General features: G+C 43.7%; 2 protein-coding genes across 2 annotated transcripts in view; one reads left to right on the forward strand and one right to left on the reverse strand.

Annotated features, from left to right (window-relative positions):
• The first annotated feature begins 351 nt into the window (after positions 1 to 351).
• Positions 352 to 2,025, forward strand: LOC115578360 (uncharacterized). Its single transcript, XM_030411277.1, has 4 exons — positions 352 to 499; positions 588 to 646; positions 729 to 1,898; positions 1,964 to 2,025. The coding sequence occupies exons 1-4, from the start codon at positions 477 to 479 to the stop codon at positions 1,984 to 1,986; spliced, it is 1,275 nt and encodes a 424-aa protein (XP_030267137.1). The 5' UTR covers positions 352 to 476; the 3' UTR covers positions 1,987 to 2,025.
• An 11,742-nt stretch (positions 2,026 to 13,767) lies between these two features.
• arid1ab (AT-rich interactive domain 1Ab) overlaps positions 13,768 to 17,657 on the reverse strand; it is a 57,981-nt gene continuing 54,091 nt past the window's right edge. Inside the window, exons 19-20 of the mRNA XM_030411723.1 lie at positions 17,247 to 17,377; positions 13,768 to 17,131 (exon numbers count right to left, since the gene is read on the reverse strand). Coding sequence (XP_030267583.1) covers positions 15,209 to 17,131; positions 17,247 to 17,377 — 2,054 coding nt within the window. The 3' untranslated portion in view covers positions 13,768 to 15,208. The remainder of the gene's footprint in view (positions 17,132 to 17,246; positions 17,378 to 17,657) is intronic.

The following is a 17,657-nucleotide window of genomic DNA, read 5'->3' on the forward strand; positions in this document are numbered from 1 at the left end:
GAAGCCTGATGATCTTGATGTGTTGTTTGTCACAGTTAGGGTCGACTGCATCATTACCGCAGCGTGCCGCCTGGGTCTATTCAGCGTCAGGGGGTATAGGAGGCGTCATTAATAATATTAACAAGGCCATCAGAACTAACATGATCTTTCTCAAGGGCAGGCTGGACGCAGGGAGGAGAAATCTCAGCGTAGCAAACTGTTTTGTACATGTGTAAGAAGCTCTTTCTAGCGAGAGGAAGCTACAGCTATTTGAGAGCGCAGTGCAGAGAAAGGTGGCAGAAGAGAAGAAAATCAACCCTTCTCTCCCAGTCACCCTGAAACCACAGCAGCACACACCTGAAGGCAACCACTTCATTAAGCACTGATTGGATGCAGGCTGCAATAAATGCAACCTCTCTGCCACACACACAGTTGCAGAGCAAGTAGCTTCAGGGCAGTTGGACTACTGTTGCTTTGACGGGGCTGCATACAGAAAAATGGCTTGTGGAGTTCATTTGGGGTATGTTTTTGCTGCTTTTCCAAGTATGTGTTGAGTTACTGCTGGCTGTCCCATTTCTTCTGACCTTGATGGTTTGTCTTCTGTGCAGGATCTTGCTGATTTGCTTAGTTCAAGCAGAGCATGTACACTGTCTGTGGGCTGAACAAGGTGAGCAGAGCACAAAGGTGTCGATGTCCCTTTAGCAACGCGATACATGAGCTGTGCGTTAATGGCCTTGTTTCTCTTGCAGCTCAAAGCTCTTGGAGACAAAACGGCAATGCATATGTTGGCTTTTCACAACAGCAGAGTGAACAAGGAAGACTTGCTAGCAACTATCCCCAGAATCAACTCAGACTGGCCTCAGCCCAGAGCAGGAGCTTCAACACAGAGCCAGCAGCTAGCAGCAGCAGTAGTCGGTTTAGCCAGGTATACTCCAGTGGCAGCGATGCAAACCCTTATTCACAACCAGCTCAACGTGGCCACTCTTCAGTCAGGTTAGTTCAGAGCAGCTCGCTGTCAAAACCTAACTGGCGACCAGCTAAGTCTAATCATGCAAATGCACAAACTGTACCAAAGAACTCTTTTGGCCTCTCTACCTCTATTGCTAGTGGAAGTTCTGTGAGTAAGTATAACAAACAGAATGACTTTACTAATGTCAGCAAGAAAAGGACATGGCCAGTTCAGCAGGGTACAGCACATGTTAGCAAGTATGTGTCCAGTAGTTCTGCAGCTGTGAAGGCTCCCAGTGCAGCCGCTTCTTTAGCCAGTTACGGGCCAAGAAGCTATGCTCCTGTCAAGTCCTCAAGCCGGTTCAGTGTGGGTGCTCCAGCCCTGCAGATGCAGACATCAGCCACTGCCCGTGCCAGAAAAGTGTCTTCTCATCGTAGCTCTAAAGCATTTAAACCTTCTCGTTTCTCACCACCTCAGAATGAGAGGAGAGTAAATGACCCCAGCCAGACTGGGGTTGGAAATCGATACCAAAGCAAACTATTTCAGCCGACTGGAGGAAATGCCCAAGGAAGCCAGTCCCTTCCAGCGTCCGAGAAACAAAATGCTCTTAACTTTCAGCCACGCAGCTACACCTCCACTAAGCTCCCTGCCTCTGAGGGCAGCGGAACAGGAACTTCTGGTCAGCGCTTCGCCCCAACTAGAACCTACAACATCCCTGACCGCTTTGGTGGCTTCGCTATCAGACGGCTGAAAGAACCTGCTGACCAGAAGGTGAGCGTCAGGAAGCCACAGCAGTCCTACACTACCTCATGGCAGAGTGCATCTCTCCAACAGCAGCAGCAGGCCCACCTGGCTCCCCCACAGAAGCAGCAGGCCCATCCGACTTTCCCGCAGCAGGCCTACAAGCCACAGGTCCAGAGTGTTCACCGTGAGGGCAAGTGGAAGAGGGTCAGGCCATCTGGGACACTAGGTGAGTATCTGATTTCTTGGTGTTATTTGCCTAAGCCTGGTCTCTAATGTCTGCTTTTCCAATAGGTGCAGCAGGCGTCGCTGGATAAAGAACTTGTCTCTTGAAATAAAAGTGCATTTTTTTTTTTTTTAAATCGACTTGAGTCAATTTGTGTACACTCTGTGCTGAAGCATGTGTGCATATTGCTGTATACTTGGTGCCATCTAGTGTGCAAAAGATGTGTTGCAAAAGGTGTTGCTGTGCACTCTTGAGTCTAATTTTTAAAAGACTGATTTTTGTGGGTTTTGACCCAAGAGGCCAACACGAGGCATAACCTGGGGATGAGACTAGCTCAACTCTCGATCAAGTGTGGTTTAAAGTTCAAGCTGAACAGCAGTTTTGCATTAGGGCTTCTGAACTTGATTGCTTTGCTTTCTCAACATGTTGCACATTGACATTTAAAGTCCATGTTTTGGGGAAAACAAATGCAGACTCTTGATCAGATACTGGGTGGTGAGCTTTAAAACGTACAGCAGAGTGACTTGACCCATAAGAACCTGGATAATTTCTCCAAGGAAAATTATGGGGGCCATAAAACGGACTAAATGGACCACATTTCTGACTTTTTTTTTTTTTTTTTTTTTTTTTTTTTTTTCTCAACACTCCCTAGTGTCAAAGATCTGTTGGGTGTTAATAGTTAGTTCATTCCTCATTTGAAAATCATCAGTTTTTTTTGGTTTTGATAACCAAGCTTTGTCTTATTTGCATCTCCACAATAACTTTACCTCTTAGGTTTGACAACAAAATTGATTTATTTCACAATACAAACACTTACAAATTGAATAAAAAGCCTGCCTCTTCATATTGGAGGTCTTAATACATTACTGCAGCTGTAGAAAACCCAGCAACAAACTTGTAAACACAAAATGTAATGCCAAAACTTTTGTATTCTCAGGACCATGTTTGAACCATTATCAACATGTGTGGCAGTTAAGCCTAGGCCAATGGAAAGATTTGAAACTTTCTTTCCTCAGTGAAGCAAAGATGCACATCGCATTTCTCACAAAGGGTGGTTGCATTGATCTTTGCAACAGCCACACTTTTCGCATTTCACAGGCCAGTGTGCAACCTGGTCCAAGCGAACATCTTGAACTGTTTCAGTGGCTTGTGGACACCAAGTAATTTACAGTCTTGGTGGTAGTTCAGCCATGCGTTAACAAGGTCTAGCATTATGGTTTGCCAGAATAGGTAGAGGTACCCCTCCCATGAATGTGTTGTACTCCTTCACAATGTATGGCCTGTTGACTTCCACAAATGCTTTTGTCTGATTTGCTCCAGCATTGAGCTTTGTCTTGAGGTTCAATAGCACAGTAGGATGAGATCAGGGTAACAGATCTGTTGTCATACTACTTGACAATGGCCATGCATTCTTCTTTCTCCACCCCTGACATCAACAGATCCTCTGCCTCTTTTGGCAAGACTTTTCTCATTTTCAAGCTGACAACCAGCCACGCAATTGCTGCGGAGTGTTCCTACAAAGTAGATCTGACGCTGAAGAAGCTTGAGCACCAGTGGTGCTGAAGAAAACAAGTTGTCTGCAAATACTTTGGTTTGATTAAACCAAAACTACAATCTTTGTGTGGGAGAGTTTCACACAGCTTGACCACAATGACCACCTTCATAGACTGCAAAATCACAGAGGATTCCAGAGGAAGTGCAGTGGGGCTTGCCCGTGACATATTTCTTTATTAGGCTGAGTCCCTCTGAAAGTGACCATTTGCTCCTCAATAGAGTTGTGCTCCTCTGGGCATTGTTTGTGAAACATCTCAAGCCACGGACGGATCTTCCAGCACTCCACCTCTTCTTGCCTGTTTGATCATTATCATTGAAGTGCAAAGATGCCAGCAGGTTCTGAAAACGGTTGCGTGACATGTTGTCAGCCACCATGGCACACCTTGTGTCATCAATTTCCCAGCACTTGGCAAAGACCCATGCACAGGTAGAAGCCAATCAATATTTCCAGTTCCTTAACAGTGGTATTAACATTGCTGTGATTTGCAGATTTGTGTACACTGTACAAATTAGTTTGCTTCTTCAGTAACTCAAGCATTTCCACTATGATGAACTTCTTAAAATACTCCAGGGGAATATGAACATGGTCTAGGGGTGTGGCACTCTCTCCTTTGAATGAGTACTCAGGGGCTTCAAAAGCTTTCTTTCTCCAAGAAAACTGTTTTGTGTCCTGGGTAGTTGTATTTTGGGTCCAGGGTTTATTTTGCTGTCAGGGTTTGGTTGAGGTACTTCATCTAAATCACCTGATTCACTGCAGTCTGAATCACTAGACTCACTTGACTCGTCATTCTCCATGTCTTTGTTGCTGGGAGTGTAATCAGGGTCTTCAAGGTCTTCAACTGAGCTACTCTCACATCCCTCAAAGTCACTGTCGTCTCCTGTGATAACTGCCCATGCATCCTGAACACTGTATCACTTCTTATCCATACTGCAGATTAAATTAAATTACAATTTCCAATTTTTATTTTTAATTTTTCTTGTTTATGTTTATTCAATTTTCTAATAATATAGGGTAGAAAAAAAGTAGAAAAAGATATAGGGTCTGTATTATTTACTGATTGGTAAAAAATGGTTTCCTTATATATTTTATTAATAATTGGATTCATATAATGTGATTTTTGTTCACATTTGTTTTAATATGCTTTGAATTGAACAATATAAAATATATTAACTAAATATCATTGAATAGTGAGTCAGTCAACTGAGTCAACTGAGCAGATCATAATATTTTTTTCTTAGTGTGACATGTGTCACAATGGGTTTTCCATGACAATTTTAAGATTTATTTACCTGACTTGTTTTATATCAACTTGTTCATGAAAAGTTATCACAACAGGTTAATTCTAATAAAGGACATGTTATGTTTGCATTACAGTTCTTAAATGGTTTGAATCTTACATTTGGACACCAAAAACAAGCTTTTTAAATTTAGCTAGCTCTGCCCCTAATGGTAACCTGGCACACAGACATCCTGGAAATGTTGTTATGGGAAGACTTAATCACATGACCTGTCACATGACCCACCAGGATGTTTAGTATGTGTCACTCTGGGACTTCATGAGTTAAAGTCAAGGATAAAGCTACTCATGGAATTTTCCACAACATTTAAAGGGTGTGTGACACCTGTGACACAGTGGGTTGTTATTTAAGCTGAAAACATTCCTGTTTTATTTGTATGTATTTACAGCTGTTATATATCACTTATAGGACCAAATATTGCAGTAACATGTAATTTGCCTCATTTGGGATGCCTTATATTGTGGCACATAGAGCTTTTCTACACTTATGCACGACTTACACAATTTTCTTCAAAAAAGGCCAAGATGAGTAGCGTCAAGGCTGCACCGATGGACACCTTCATGTCACTTAGACCTGAATTTACCCCCTCAAACTTGGGCTGCATTGAGGTAGATTTAATTGTTAAAAATGAGAGCTTATTTGACAAGGATTTGTCCTTTCTCCACATTTAAACGAGAAAATAGGATTTTCAGACCTCAGTGATAAATTCTGATTACATTTTTCTATCAGCTGTGTATCAGTTGTTTAGAAAACTGGCCCAGCATTAAATGTAAACATTTTCCCATACAACTGAACATATGCACATATTTAAACAGTCACACGTTAACCTGTTGTCAAATGGGACAATTTCCTGCATTTGTAATGGTTTGCTGTGGTTTACACTGCAATTTTTTTTTTTTCTTTTAATTAAAATTAGCTTTATTGACTTTGCATTACCTACAAACACATAGTACATATCGCACATGGAAGCTGCATGAGACTTCAGGCCTGCACATTTAGGAGCTGCTCAAATCTCAAACATGTCAAAATGTCCTGAGTTCTGCAAAGTTACAGATTGCTCTGGCATCTGGTTGAGAAGCTGTTTGGAGGTGTGACAGCCAGAACAAACACTGACACCTGCGAGCAACTCATGTTGCCCCAACATTAAGGACAGGTGGATATATAGATGGAGAAACTGAAACCTTTTGAATCTTGAGCGTCTTGATTTCTGCAGCTGCTGACAGCCTCTTCAGTGTGTGAGGGGGCACGCACTGACAGCTTCATCTGTCGCGGGTGAGTTAAGGATAAGGACGCTCTCCATCCTGCTGGCTGGGGCTGTCATCTAATTGACACTTTGGTTTGAGGTTTGGAAGCAGATTTGGTGCAGAAGACTCCTGCCCTGATGCTGACAACAGATAATAAAGTAATCCCAATAAATGAAGTCAGTAGCTTTCTTTTCTCTTATCACAGTCTGGCGTCACTAGAATTTTGTAGACTTAATAAATCACCTAGTTCCATCTTTTCCTGTCCTCAGTCGTCCTTCTGATCCGGGCGTGAGGGAGCATTTCTTCTGCGTCGTCATGGAAACTCTGGTCGTACTGTACGTTTCCTTACAAAGCCCCTACAGTAACGACATGTTACCACAGGAAGGTGCTGCAGGGGTGACTACAGAGTGGCTGCTTACTGGCAGGAGGACACTCAGCTCCTCATTTTACCTCTTGGTCGTGTTTGGGGTTGGACTGTAACAGCTGTTCGGGGAACATGCATATACAACGGAGTGAATTAATCATCAGATGAGGTAAAAAGATGTGCGTGTTAATGTTGCCATAAACTTTGTTATTAGCCCCAGCCACCTGTAAAAAAAAACCTCAAGGCAACAACAGAAAAAGTGTTTTAAATCCTCTGAACAATCCTATAAGATGTCAAGAATAGTTCTGAGTGCTCCTTTGTCAGTACCAGCCATCTGAGTGGAAACATCCCACAGAGTGAGTACGATGAGGAATCAGTGAATCTTGAGTGAGTGGGTCTTTTGAGGATGTTATGTATGATTTCAATTCCTGTGTCTCCTCGAGTCATCTTGACCTCAGTAAATAAAAATAAATAAAAGGGTGAGTAATCCAAGTGATGCTGAATAAGCAGGTACATCAAACAGTGTGTCGGTTAGCATACTTGTCTTCCGGTGATTTTATATAATACACTACCGTAGGTCATTTTCTTTACAAGTCACAGTGCTGTACGCACCTTTTTACCACAGGATGTGAATGGCAGCGGTTCGGCTGGTAGAGCAGATCCTCCATTCATTTCAGGGTTATTGTTGCTCTTGTATACCCATGAAGCTCAGTGAAGCTCAGCCAGCCGAGGTATTACAGTCAAATAGAAAAAAAGCAGCCGTAAGGATGAAATCAAGGCTGGACGATGGAGGAAATCCTGCATTTATTATAGTATTCTCACAGCACAGGTAGAACAGGGGAAGAGATTCTTTGTTCACGCACATCTCACTTTCTCTTCGTTTTTCTTTCTTTCCTTCTTCCCTCTCTTTGGCGTTTCCTGACCGGCTCATATGAGATAAAAACTCGCCTGACTGAGGGGCGAAGCTGGTCTTCACAAGGTCACAAGTTAGTTTCACATACAGTATGAATACCACTTTTTTTTTTTCTTTAATATAACATGAATCACAAAAATGTACTAGCAGTATCATCATTAAGAAGAGGAGGGGGAGATGATTTTTCATGACTGTAAACTCTGTTTCCATGATGATGTCCCAGCTGCCAACACACCAGCTGTTTGCAATGAGCCAGCGTTATATCTGATGTAGCCAACCAGTTTGATGAGCGCAAAACTGCACGCGTAATTACGCGTTGGCAAACTCTGGGGACCTTGACCAGGCCGTGCGCAACAAACGGCTGAGTTCTCCAGAATCACCACACAAACGTCTGAGCTTCTGTGAGCTCTGTAGCTGCTTATTAGCACGCAGGAGCCGGTGGCATCCTGGACTCAAGCCCCTTCTCTGAAACCATTTCAGTGATGAGGAAAGAAAAATCATGTCAAAAGTCTTAAGAGATAACAAAGTGATGGTTAAACAGCGGGTGTAGTTCTTTGTCCATTAACACTCGGACACATGTGGTGCAGTTAAGCTTCCTCCTTCGCTCAAGCTCATAACAACTCGAGTTCCTGTTCTTCTAAAGGGACATCGGACAATGTATTGATTTAATGCGTTTCATGAAAAATGGCCAAGTCACCATCCTTTTTCCCAAACTTTCCATGCCCAAAATCAACAAAATTGATGCTCTCCAAAAAAAAAAAAAACGTTTCCGAAACAGTACATTATTGTTAAAATATTCCAAGCATCTCTGAGGACTTTTGATACATTCAAACCAACTTATAACAGGTTTACACTGAGAAATCACTTATCATCAAATCTGTGTTTTTCAAACAGGCCATTAAGTATCTTACCATTTTTCCACCTTAAAGCGAAACTCTCGGCAAAAAGCAACCGAGGCTTTATTTGGGATTGAATATGAGTCAAACCTTCGTGTAAAAGCATAATTACGACAAAAGAGGCACTTTTAAGATTTACCGTAGTTTCGGTTTTGGGCACGTTAATTTTGAACGGGAGAGCTAGGGGCTAGGCAAAAAGTGTTGAACCCTGAGTGCGACCTGACAGGCACGCTTGAGGAGCGGTTCACCATTACTCTCCTGCCTGTCAGGTCGCACTCGGGGATCTACACTTTTTGCCTGCCATGACAGCGACGCGCAGGAGCTGCAGCAGCTAACGTGAGTAGTTCAAAAACCTTCTTTTTCATAAACTCTGTGTACACAAACAATGTTCTCAGTGCTCTTGTTCATGAGTAGAGACCCCGGTGATGCTACAAGCAAAGATTCATGTTGTGTCGAGCCTTCTTAGTGTTCTAAAAATAGTGATTTTGATGCTAGCATGTCGTGCCCCTAGCTCTCCCGTTCAAAATTAACGTTCCCCAAACCGAAACTACGGTAAATCTTAAAAGTGCCGCTTTCATCGTAATTATGCTTTTACACGAAGGTTTGACTCATATTCAATCCCAAATAAAGCCTCGGTTGCTTTTTGGCGAGAGTTTCGCTTTAAAATGAAACACGTATTGTTCACTTTTGCCCTGAGGAAACTCACAAAGTTGTTAGACAGGTTCATTTATAAAGTGAAGAGAAGAAAGAGTTGCGTTACCTGCATCATTATGGTCCGGCTCACCCTGGCCTGCCTCCAATCAGCAGTTGTTCTTCTCTTAGTAATGCAGTCGTTCAGCTCTCCAACAGGTTTTCCAGATTCTTTCAGCTTTCTAGATTTTGCAGGAGGTCAACTCGTGTCAACCTCAAGTGCACAACAACCTTCTGTCACTGAAAATTCATACAAACACATACACATGATAAGGTGATAGCTCCTGCACACTGAATTTGAGATGAGACGATCACCCGTCCGGGGCTCCTGTAGCACCTGATCATATGCAACATGGCTGCTGAAGTCCACATCATCTGGAGCCACAATTGCAAGTTCAAACTTAAATTCATCGATGTTAAAACGGTCAAAGTTGTAGTCTGTATGTGCAATATTTTGTGCAAGTATAAAATAATCAGGAGAAATATCTGCAGTCAGCACTGACAATGGAGATAAATTAATAAAGTATTCACTGAAACGAGAACATTACCTGTTCTCAAAATTAGCATTTTCTTTCATGAAACTGGGCCCTAGATGCAAACGTCTACATACGTCTTCTTGACCCAGAAGACTTTAAAGGTTTAAAATGGACTGAAACCAAAAAAAAAAAAACATCGAGCACAGAGCTGGTTAGCCCGCAAGATGTTTCCAGCGGTTACGTCTGCTTTTGCACGGAGAGATTCGATTTCTTAACAAAAAGCCTGTGTTTAAACCGGGGGCCTGAGGTTTGACATATGTCTGAGAAATTTCTAACAAAAGATGCATCATGGGAAATGTAGGATCCAGTGTTTTTCAAGCTTGGAGGACACCAGGGACTAAAGTCAGGAGGAAATTTGAGCTTCTGCAGACACTGCCTCCTCCATGAAGCTGTGACGTCCGCGGCTTCGTCATCTCCACGGTGCTCTGATTGCGGTAGCACCTTAAGGCACCTTGTCGAGCGTCACATCCCATCACATGGCACGCAATAATAGAACCCTACAGATAATCACTGTACTTTGCAGTTCTCACCAGATGAGGGCAGCATATCTTCAGAGTAGAAAGAGGAGCCAGCTCAAGTATGAGATGACACACATACGTAAAGTATATTGGCTACAAATCAAAGACCACACCTATGTAGATAAAAACACAATGTGATAAAAAAAACTACACTCTACTGATGCTGAGTTGATAAACACACAGAAACCTCTAAAGTCATCATAACTGGGATCTAATAGTGTGCTTAGTCAATATGGTGCATATGGATGGTTGCGGCTTTAAATACTTTGTGCTGTGATTTGAGACTCATCGCAGCGATCGCCCACTGTGACTTATGCTGTCATCAATATCTGAGCACGTGGATATCGACAGCGCTCCAGTGAATCTGTTCCACGGTTTCCTCTGACACAACGCCGTCTGTATGTTGGAAGCGAGGCGACATGAGAGAGAGTGGAGGGATGCCAGGAGGGCCCCCTGTCAGATTTCTCAGGTGCTTTGTCGATGCAATTATAACGGATCAACGGCGTCTTTAGATTCGTGGAACATTTCTTTTTTGGCCGCGTGTGTTTACCGCTGGCTGCCGCAAGTGTTTGTCATGGCTCTTGCAAAATATCCATGACAGATGTCTTCGGGCCCCCAGCCAGCTTCAGGTGCCGGCGCGAAGGAAATGTAAAGCGCAGAATCTCGTGGTTGTTTCAGTAGCACCTGTAGCTGAGACGTCTCCACTTAGTATGGACGTGGAGTACTGGACAGATGTGGCAGGTAGGTTCCTCTAATTGTTCTCGGATGCGGCCGCAGATGGACTGGACGGTCTCTCACAGCATGCCAACAGTGTAGATTAAGAATATTCATAGGCAGGCGCACAGATGTGTCTTTGTTTTTGTTGTGTTCTTCTCTCTGTGTGCTGAACAGCAGCTTACCACTGAATCAAGCTGTCAAAGAATAAAATCAGCACTTTATGCTTTCTACCTTTTTTTTTTTGTGTGTGTGTGCGTCCACTCCTACACTCCAACAAATGTTCCCTGTTTAACAATATCCAGCTAAAACTCACAATGCACAGAGCTTCATACCCTCGTGTCTTTTCGACGCTGAGGCGAGAATCATTCTTCAGCTTCCATCTCGTACCTTGATGCGCACAACAATTGGGTACATTATATCCTGAAGTAATTCACTGAGTTGCTGCAATCTAATAATCTCCCTCATATAATTCATTTCCAAATAAAGTCTATTTTCGCCCCAAAATGAGCTGCAACACTGTGCTGTTACCAACAGATGTCCTCTAGAGAGCACAGTGGGGCAGACAGTGGAAACACCACTGTTAAGAGGACCTGTGTGTGACCTCAAAATCAATATTTGGTACGCAACAATGTGTTAAAGGACACGAAAATAATAGGCCGTAAAACTTCTCCTGTGCCTCTTAATATTCAACCCGGATCAACAACACAGGTTTTTGAAGCTCCTGCTAGAAAGCATCCAGCTGACTTTTTTGTTCTGCTTTGACATGAAATCTGTCAGTGCTACTTTTATTGTGCCCACCTAAAAATGAAGATTTAGTCACTATTTACTCACCCCCATACCAATGGTAAGACAGGGGAAGTTTTGTCATCCACAAAACATTTCTGGAGTTTCTCCTAGACAAGTGAAGTGGATGGGGACTTGTTTAAAAATGTAAAAACAAACCAAAATTCCCAACTCTTCCAATAATGACTTGTAGGGATTGTAGGTCAGGTTGGCCGGCATCCCAAAGTGTTAGTTGAGAATCAACTTTTCTTACAAATTGGACCTTTAAGTTGAAATCTTCACTGCAGCTGCTGAGCTGAAACCGTTAGCACACACTCTGAAGTGCACGAGCTCAATCCTGCGTCAAGGGTGTTAATATCATCTTGTGAAATCAATTTGGGATCGGGGCCTTCAGAGACTTGGATTACGCTGAGCTGTACAGAGTGTCACATTTTATGTTTTGTTCAGTTGTTTTTTTTTTTTTTTTTGTGCCTTTTAAAAACAAGTCGCCATCTATTTCAGCTGTTTAGAAGACTGCTGCTGCACTGTTTTGCTCCAGAAATGTTTTGTGGACTACTGATCTTTACGTGAATCTCCATTAGCATGAGGTAAGTAGCTTATGATCTTATATATTATGATTATCTAGGGCTAACTTTTCCTTTATGAACTTTACCATTCTTAATTCAGACAGACAAGCAGCATGGCTCGAGTAATTCGCCAATTAAGTCCGCACTGAAAATTCGCCAAACTAGGAGATGACATTTGGTCCGTTTATAAAAACTTGTGCTGCTACAGGCAAATGTTAGCATGCTCACATGCTAAGCTCAGATGGTGAACATGGAGAATACTATACCTGCTAAATATTGGAATTTTAACATACATTTAGCTCAAAGCACTGCTGTGACTAAATACTAGACTAACAAGTTTTCAAAATGACAAATGTTTATAGTGTTTTCTGTTGACTTACTTTCAGTTTTATCGTAGTGTTTAGCTCTTCAAGCAGCATTTTCTATATTAAAGGTCAGCTTTAAAAATGTATATTTTAATATTAGGGATAGACCAATTATTGGTCTGGCTGATTATCAGGACAGATATTTAGCATTATTTGTCTGATTGCTGATAAAATAAATTATTTGAAAATGCACTGCTTTGGCCCTGATGCAGCATCCTCTCTCTGTCTGTAGTAACCACTCTGTGGCCCTGCTCAATGTCCCGCCCACAACACTATCTGATTGGTTACAAGTCAATGAGGAAACAGCATACCCTAAATAATTTGAATAAAAGTAACTAGTAACAAAAGTTAGCAAATAAGCGTAGTAGAATGGTAGTATAAAGTAGGAGAACATGGAAATACTAAAAGTTCCTCAAAAATGTCCTCAGGTGCAGTACTATAGTAAACTGTAGTTACATTTCATTACTGGTTATTCAATGTTTTCACACTATGATTTTTTTAAATGCAAATTAATATGGGTCCAAATATTAGTTATTGTTCTCCTTGATTACTTATAAGCTGTAAAATGAAAACTGTATCTGTTGTCATCTCGTTCATGAACAGACTGACAACCTTGGCAGTGCACACAGGTTTATTTCTGCAGATTCATGTGCCTCAGTGCATTTTACAAAGTCAATGTTGTCTAAAGGAAGTGAGCACTTCACTTTGGATTACTTTTCTTTCATGTCTCTATTGTGTAAGAGATCTTGATCTCAATGAGACTTCCTGAATAAATAAAGCTTAACGAAGGAAAAACCACTTCAAGAGGCAACAGCAGCCTTTGAAAATGGAGCCGTTGCCGCATTTAGCTCGTGCTGACCGTGTTCTGTTTTTACGGATGCTATTTTGTCTCGCCATTGAGGACTAGAATGGAAATAAATATTTTAAAACTTTATAATGTTGTCTATTGGGTTAAAATTAAAATGGGTGTTTTTGTTCTTTGAATGCTGGGTTTATTTAAAGTCGCACAACTTAAAATGCAGCTTCTCTCAACATTCAGAGGTACAGGTTATCTGTATGCATCACACAGAGAGCCTGTTCACAATCCCCCCCACCTGATGTAAATATATATGTAAATATCAGCATGTGTGATCCGGGGACAAGGGCAGCCGTGCAACATCTGGGCGAGATGTGAATCAACGCACGGATGGAAAACATGGCTGCGCATCTGATAAGTGGCGTACTCCACAGAGCTGGCTGTGCGTTGTGTCTCTGCATCCATGAGTAAATATCAAAAGCATCAGTAGAACACACTGTACACTGCTTTAGACTTAATGAATCGTCTCTGTGCAGGTGAGGTGTGAGCCCGCTTAAAAAAAAAAAAAACAGGACTTTATTAACTGCTGCCTCGACTATGCGTGAGGTGGGTAATAAATAAATCCACAGCAAACGTCTTACGAAGATTTAATGTACATTTATTCTTAACACGTGGAACATATAGTATAAAGATTTCATACTGAATAAATGATATTCATTAAGCCAAAAAAAGGAAAAAAGAGGAATTTACATCAAGTTTTTAGCTACATCATCTGAAATACAAATATGCAGAATCCGCATCACTGGAAAAAAAAATAAACAAAATAAACAAAATTAAAATGGTTTCTTCATCAAGGTCTAGTTTGTCATTTATGAAGGAGCTCAAATGGAACCGCAGACATGATTTTTGTTATACTCTCTACACCCAGACCGGAGACAAACTGAAACTTGAAGTTGTGTTTGTTGGGGGAGGGGGAGGGGGAGGGGAGGGGTGGTGGCATTGGACAGCAGCTAAACACCCCCTGGAGCGCGATACGAGCAGGGTGAGGCGCCTAAGTAACGGAGAGGGTGGGCGTCAAGTAATCACATGGCGTACTTGATGCAGGGAAACTTGTAATCGTCAAAGATTAAAAATGGTGAAGAGCAACAGAAGTTGAGAAAGAGAGAGAAGTGTAATGTACAACATCATATATACACTGCAGCTTGGACTGCATCTAGAGTTGAGGACCAGTCCTAAAGAGGTGACTTTTTAATATAAGGGTCAAGTCATACAATCAAGGGACAAAGAGAAGAGGTCGGGGTGTTGTAGGTTCACCATACTTTGGGGGGAAAGCCGTTTTCTCTCTCGACATTAACTAAAACTGTTTTTAAAAACTACAGTTTGCTGCCAAGCCAGCGTATCTCAGTGTGAAACAGTATTATTACAGTATGTTTACAGTTTTTAAGGTGTACAGTACAGAAAAAAGTCCTACAATCTACTGCACAGGCCTCCCATGACAGATGTCTGTTCACAGCCAATAATGTGGTTCCTGTGGGGCTGAGTATATAGCATCCAAAGTTACAGCAATTATACCACACCACAGTCCGTGAGTCTATGAAGCCTCCAAACATGAACCATAATATTGTTTAGTCCGTGCCCTCTTCCCCCTGCCGACCCCCGAGGGAGAAAGCGAGCACACGTATCCCCCAAACTCACTGTAAACGAGACAGCAACTTTGGTTACAGTTTCTTCTTTTTTCTGGAGATTTTTTCTTTTCATTAAAAAACAAGTCCTTTCCGCAGGGCAGCGCACTCTGTCCTTTGCCTGGGTCCCAATCTGCTCTTGTTTGTCAGTATCTTTCCATTTCAGACGTTTAAAATCCACAGCTACTTCATGATATTCCTTCCTTTAGTGAGAAGCAGGGGTAGAAAGACAGTGGAATCCGAGGTGATTTTGCATAAATTAAAAAAAAAAAAGGACAGTCAGTTTTGCTCTTTTCACTCACACGCAACAGACACACACACATACAAAAAAAGGGGGGGGTGGGGTGACTGGGAACGGAAAGAGGCAGAGCTGAAACCTCCCCACGGCTGTCATGACTGGCCAATCAGAAATAGTACGTCACAGATCACTTGGGACACCAGAGAGTTCATAAGTGGAGACACTGAGATGTCCAGTAGCCGCGACTCGTACAAAGTGAACTCCGAGTGGTTTTCCTCCACCTTGGCCAGGGCATGCAGGGCCCGGGCTGCCCGCCGCATCATGTCCACACTGGTGGGCTCAAACTGAGGTGCGCCCTGCATTTGAAGCAGAGAGCTCTGGCTCTGCTGGTACTGTGTGGCAGCTAGGCTGTCCTCCAGGAAGCCCAGCAGGTTACCCACGCTGCCTTTCTGTACAGCGATAGCCCGCGCTGCTAGGCTGTCACCCTGGGCCAAGTTAGCCAACAGGACGACCGCCATTTCCCGGCAAACGGCCACCTTGCGTTCACCAACCAGACGCACCAGTGAGCCGTACAGCTTCTCCAAGCGGCTGAACGGCGGCGTTGCCAGAATGAGGTCGACGTTGTTGTCCTGGATGCTGAGCTTGCTGAGGGTCTCAAGGACCAGTCTCTGGGGGGAAAGTGAGCCGTGGGGCCCCAGCGTGGGGAAGGGGTCCAGGGCCTCTGCTGAGGGGCAGACGGCCCAGTGGAGCAGGCCATCCAGCAGCGGCAGGCATATACTCTCTGGGTAGATAGAAAGGTCCAACTGGCCTGAGATGTTCGCCAGAGTGACCAGGCAGTTCTCCCTTAACACCTCGAGGCAATCCCACCACCACTCATCTCTCTCGCAGCTCACGCCTTCATCCTCCTCTTCCTCCTTCTCGTAGGTGACGGGCGCCTGTTTGCGTTCTGGGTGCCTGTGGTGAAGCAACACAAGGCGGCCCAACAGCAGCAGGAGCCCTGGGTGTTTCGACATCTCCTGGTCGTTTCCGGGAACGAAGGAGAGGCTTCGCACGATGTTGGACACGCAGATGCAGCGCCGAGCTAACGAGTCCTGCCAGTATGACAGGGTGCTGAGTGGCGTTTCGTCCTTGCTGTGAGGCTCGTCCTCCAGGATCTTGATGTTGCGTCGGCTCTGGAGGTCAGGGTTGATGCTGAACAGGTACTTGCCGTTCTCCTTCTGCTCTTCGGCACCTCCACGAACCGCTTCCTCCGTGACCGAGCCTGGGCGGGCAGATAGTACATCATCAATGGTGGCAGTGACCGGAGCACCAATGGGAAGAGGAGGAGGCGTCTTCTCCGCTGGAGACTTCTGCGGTTCAGAAGACTGGGGCTGCTGCTGCCGAGGCTTGTTCTCCCCGTTGGACTTGGCTTTCTCCGAGTTTTCCATCACCGTCTCGGTCACCTGAACTTTCTTGCCGCTCTCAGTGGCTGTTGCTGTGCGTTTCCGTTGCTTGAGAAGGTCCATTCGGCTCTCAAAGTGGGTCTGGATATGTTCGGTAGTGTCACCACCACCAATGCTCCAGTGTATCAGGCCGCTGTCAAAGCTTTGTCGCTGCCCAAGCTTGGACGAGTGGTTCACCAGGAAGGGGTTCTTCTTCCTCACCACCTTTATGGGGAGTTTATCAAACTTGCTAGCCTGCTTGGGCTTCTCCATGTGAAGGTTGGGGTCCTGGGAGGACCCTGAGGTAGAGGTATTGGGTTCCTTGATAGAAGACTCCCTTTCCTTCTCCTCTTCCTCATCCTCTGAAGACTTGTGTTTCTGTGAGCTCTCCTCCTCTTGTTTCACCTGGACCTGCGAGGAGGTGTCAGGGTTGGCCTTTGTTTCCTCCACTTCCTCATCCTCTTCGTCGTCTTCGTCCAAGTCCATGTCCTCGCCTTCAGGCATGGGCATGTCATCATCAGAGTCCTCTGCAGCGTTGGGGTCTATGAGGGTGCGCTGGCCGGGGTCTCCTACTTCGTACTCCTTTAGGATGCCAAAGATCTCGATGAGGCAGCGTCGAAAGTACTCCACAACCAGCTCCAAGAAACCAGGCAGCTAAGGAAGAAAAGAAGAAGAAATTCACCAAAACACTCCAATAAACAACAAATTAATACACGTGTGACAAGATATGTCAGATTGTGTTAATGTAAGTTGATCAGATGTGGCTTACCTGGCACAAGTTGAAAGTAGAAATGCTATTGTCGTCATACAGTAGAATGTTAATGGTGTCCAAGGCCCAGGTGCTTTCAGCTAGTAAGCCTGACTTTAGTGACATCATCACTCTCCAAGCCTCAGGAGTGCCTAAAAAGACAACAGACAGAATATGAGCAAACCCTCATATGATCAGTTGTTACCACAGAGAATGACAAGTTACATATATACCAATCCTGATGGTACAGATGGACTAATACCTATTACTTACATCACCAATTCCATACAAAACAGATTTTATCTGTTACACAATTCAATTGCCCACAGCACAGCCAGAGGAATCAAATGGCAAATTTAGGTCAGGCAGGCAGGCGGTCATTAATTAGATATTTGGGGGTGATTAGTACTGGGGCCATTCATTTTGAGAAAA

Source organism: Sparus aurata, chromosome 3 (genome assembly GCF_900880675.1).
Source record: "Sparus aurata chromosome 3, fSpaAur1.1, whole genome shotgun sequence".
Lineage (NCBI taxonomy): Eukaryota > Metazoa > Chordata > Actinopteri > Spariformes > Sparidae > Sparus > Sparus aurata.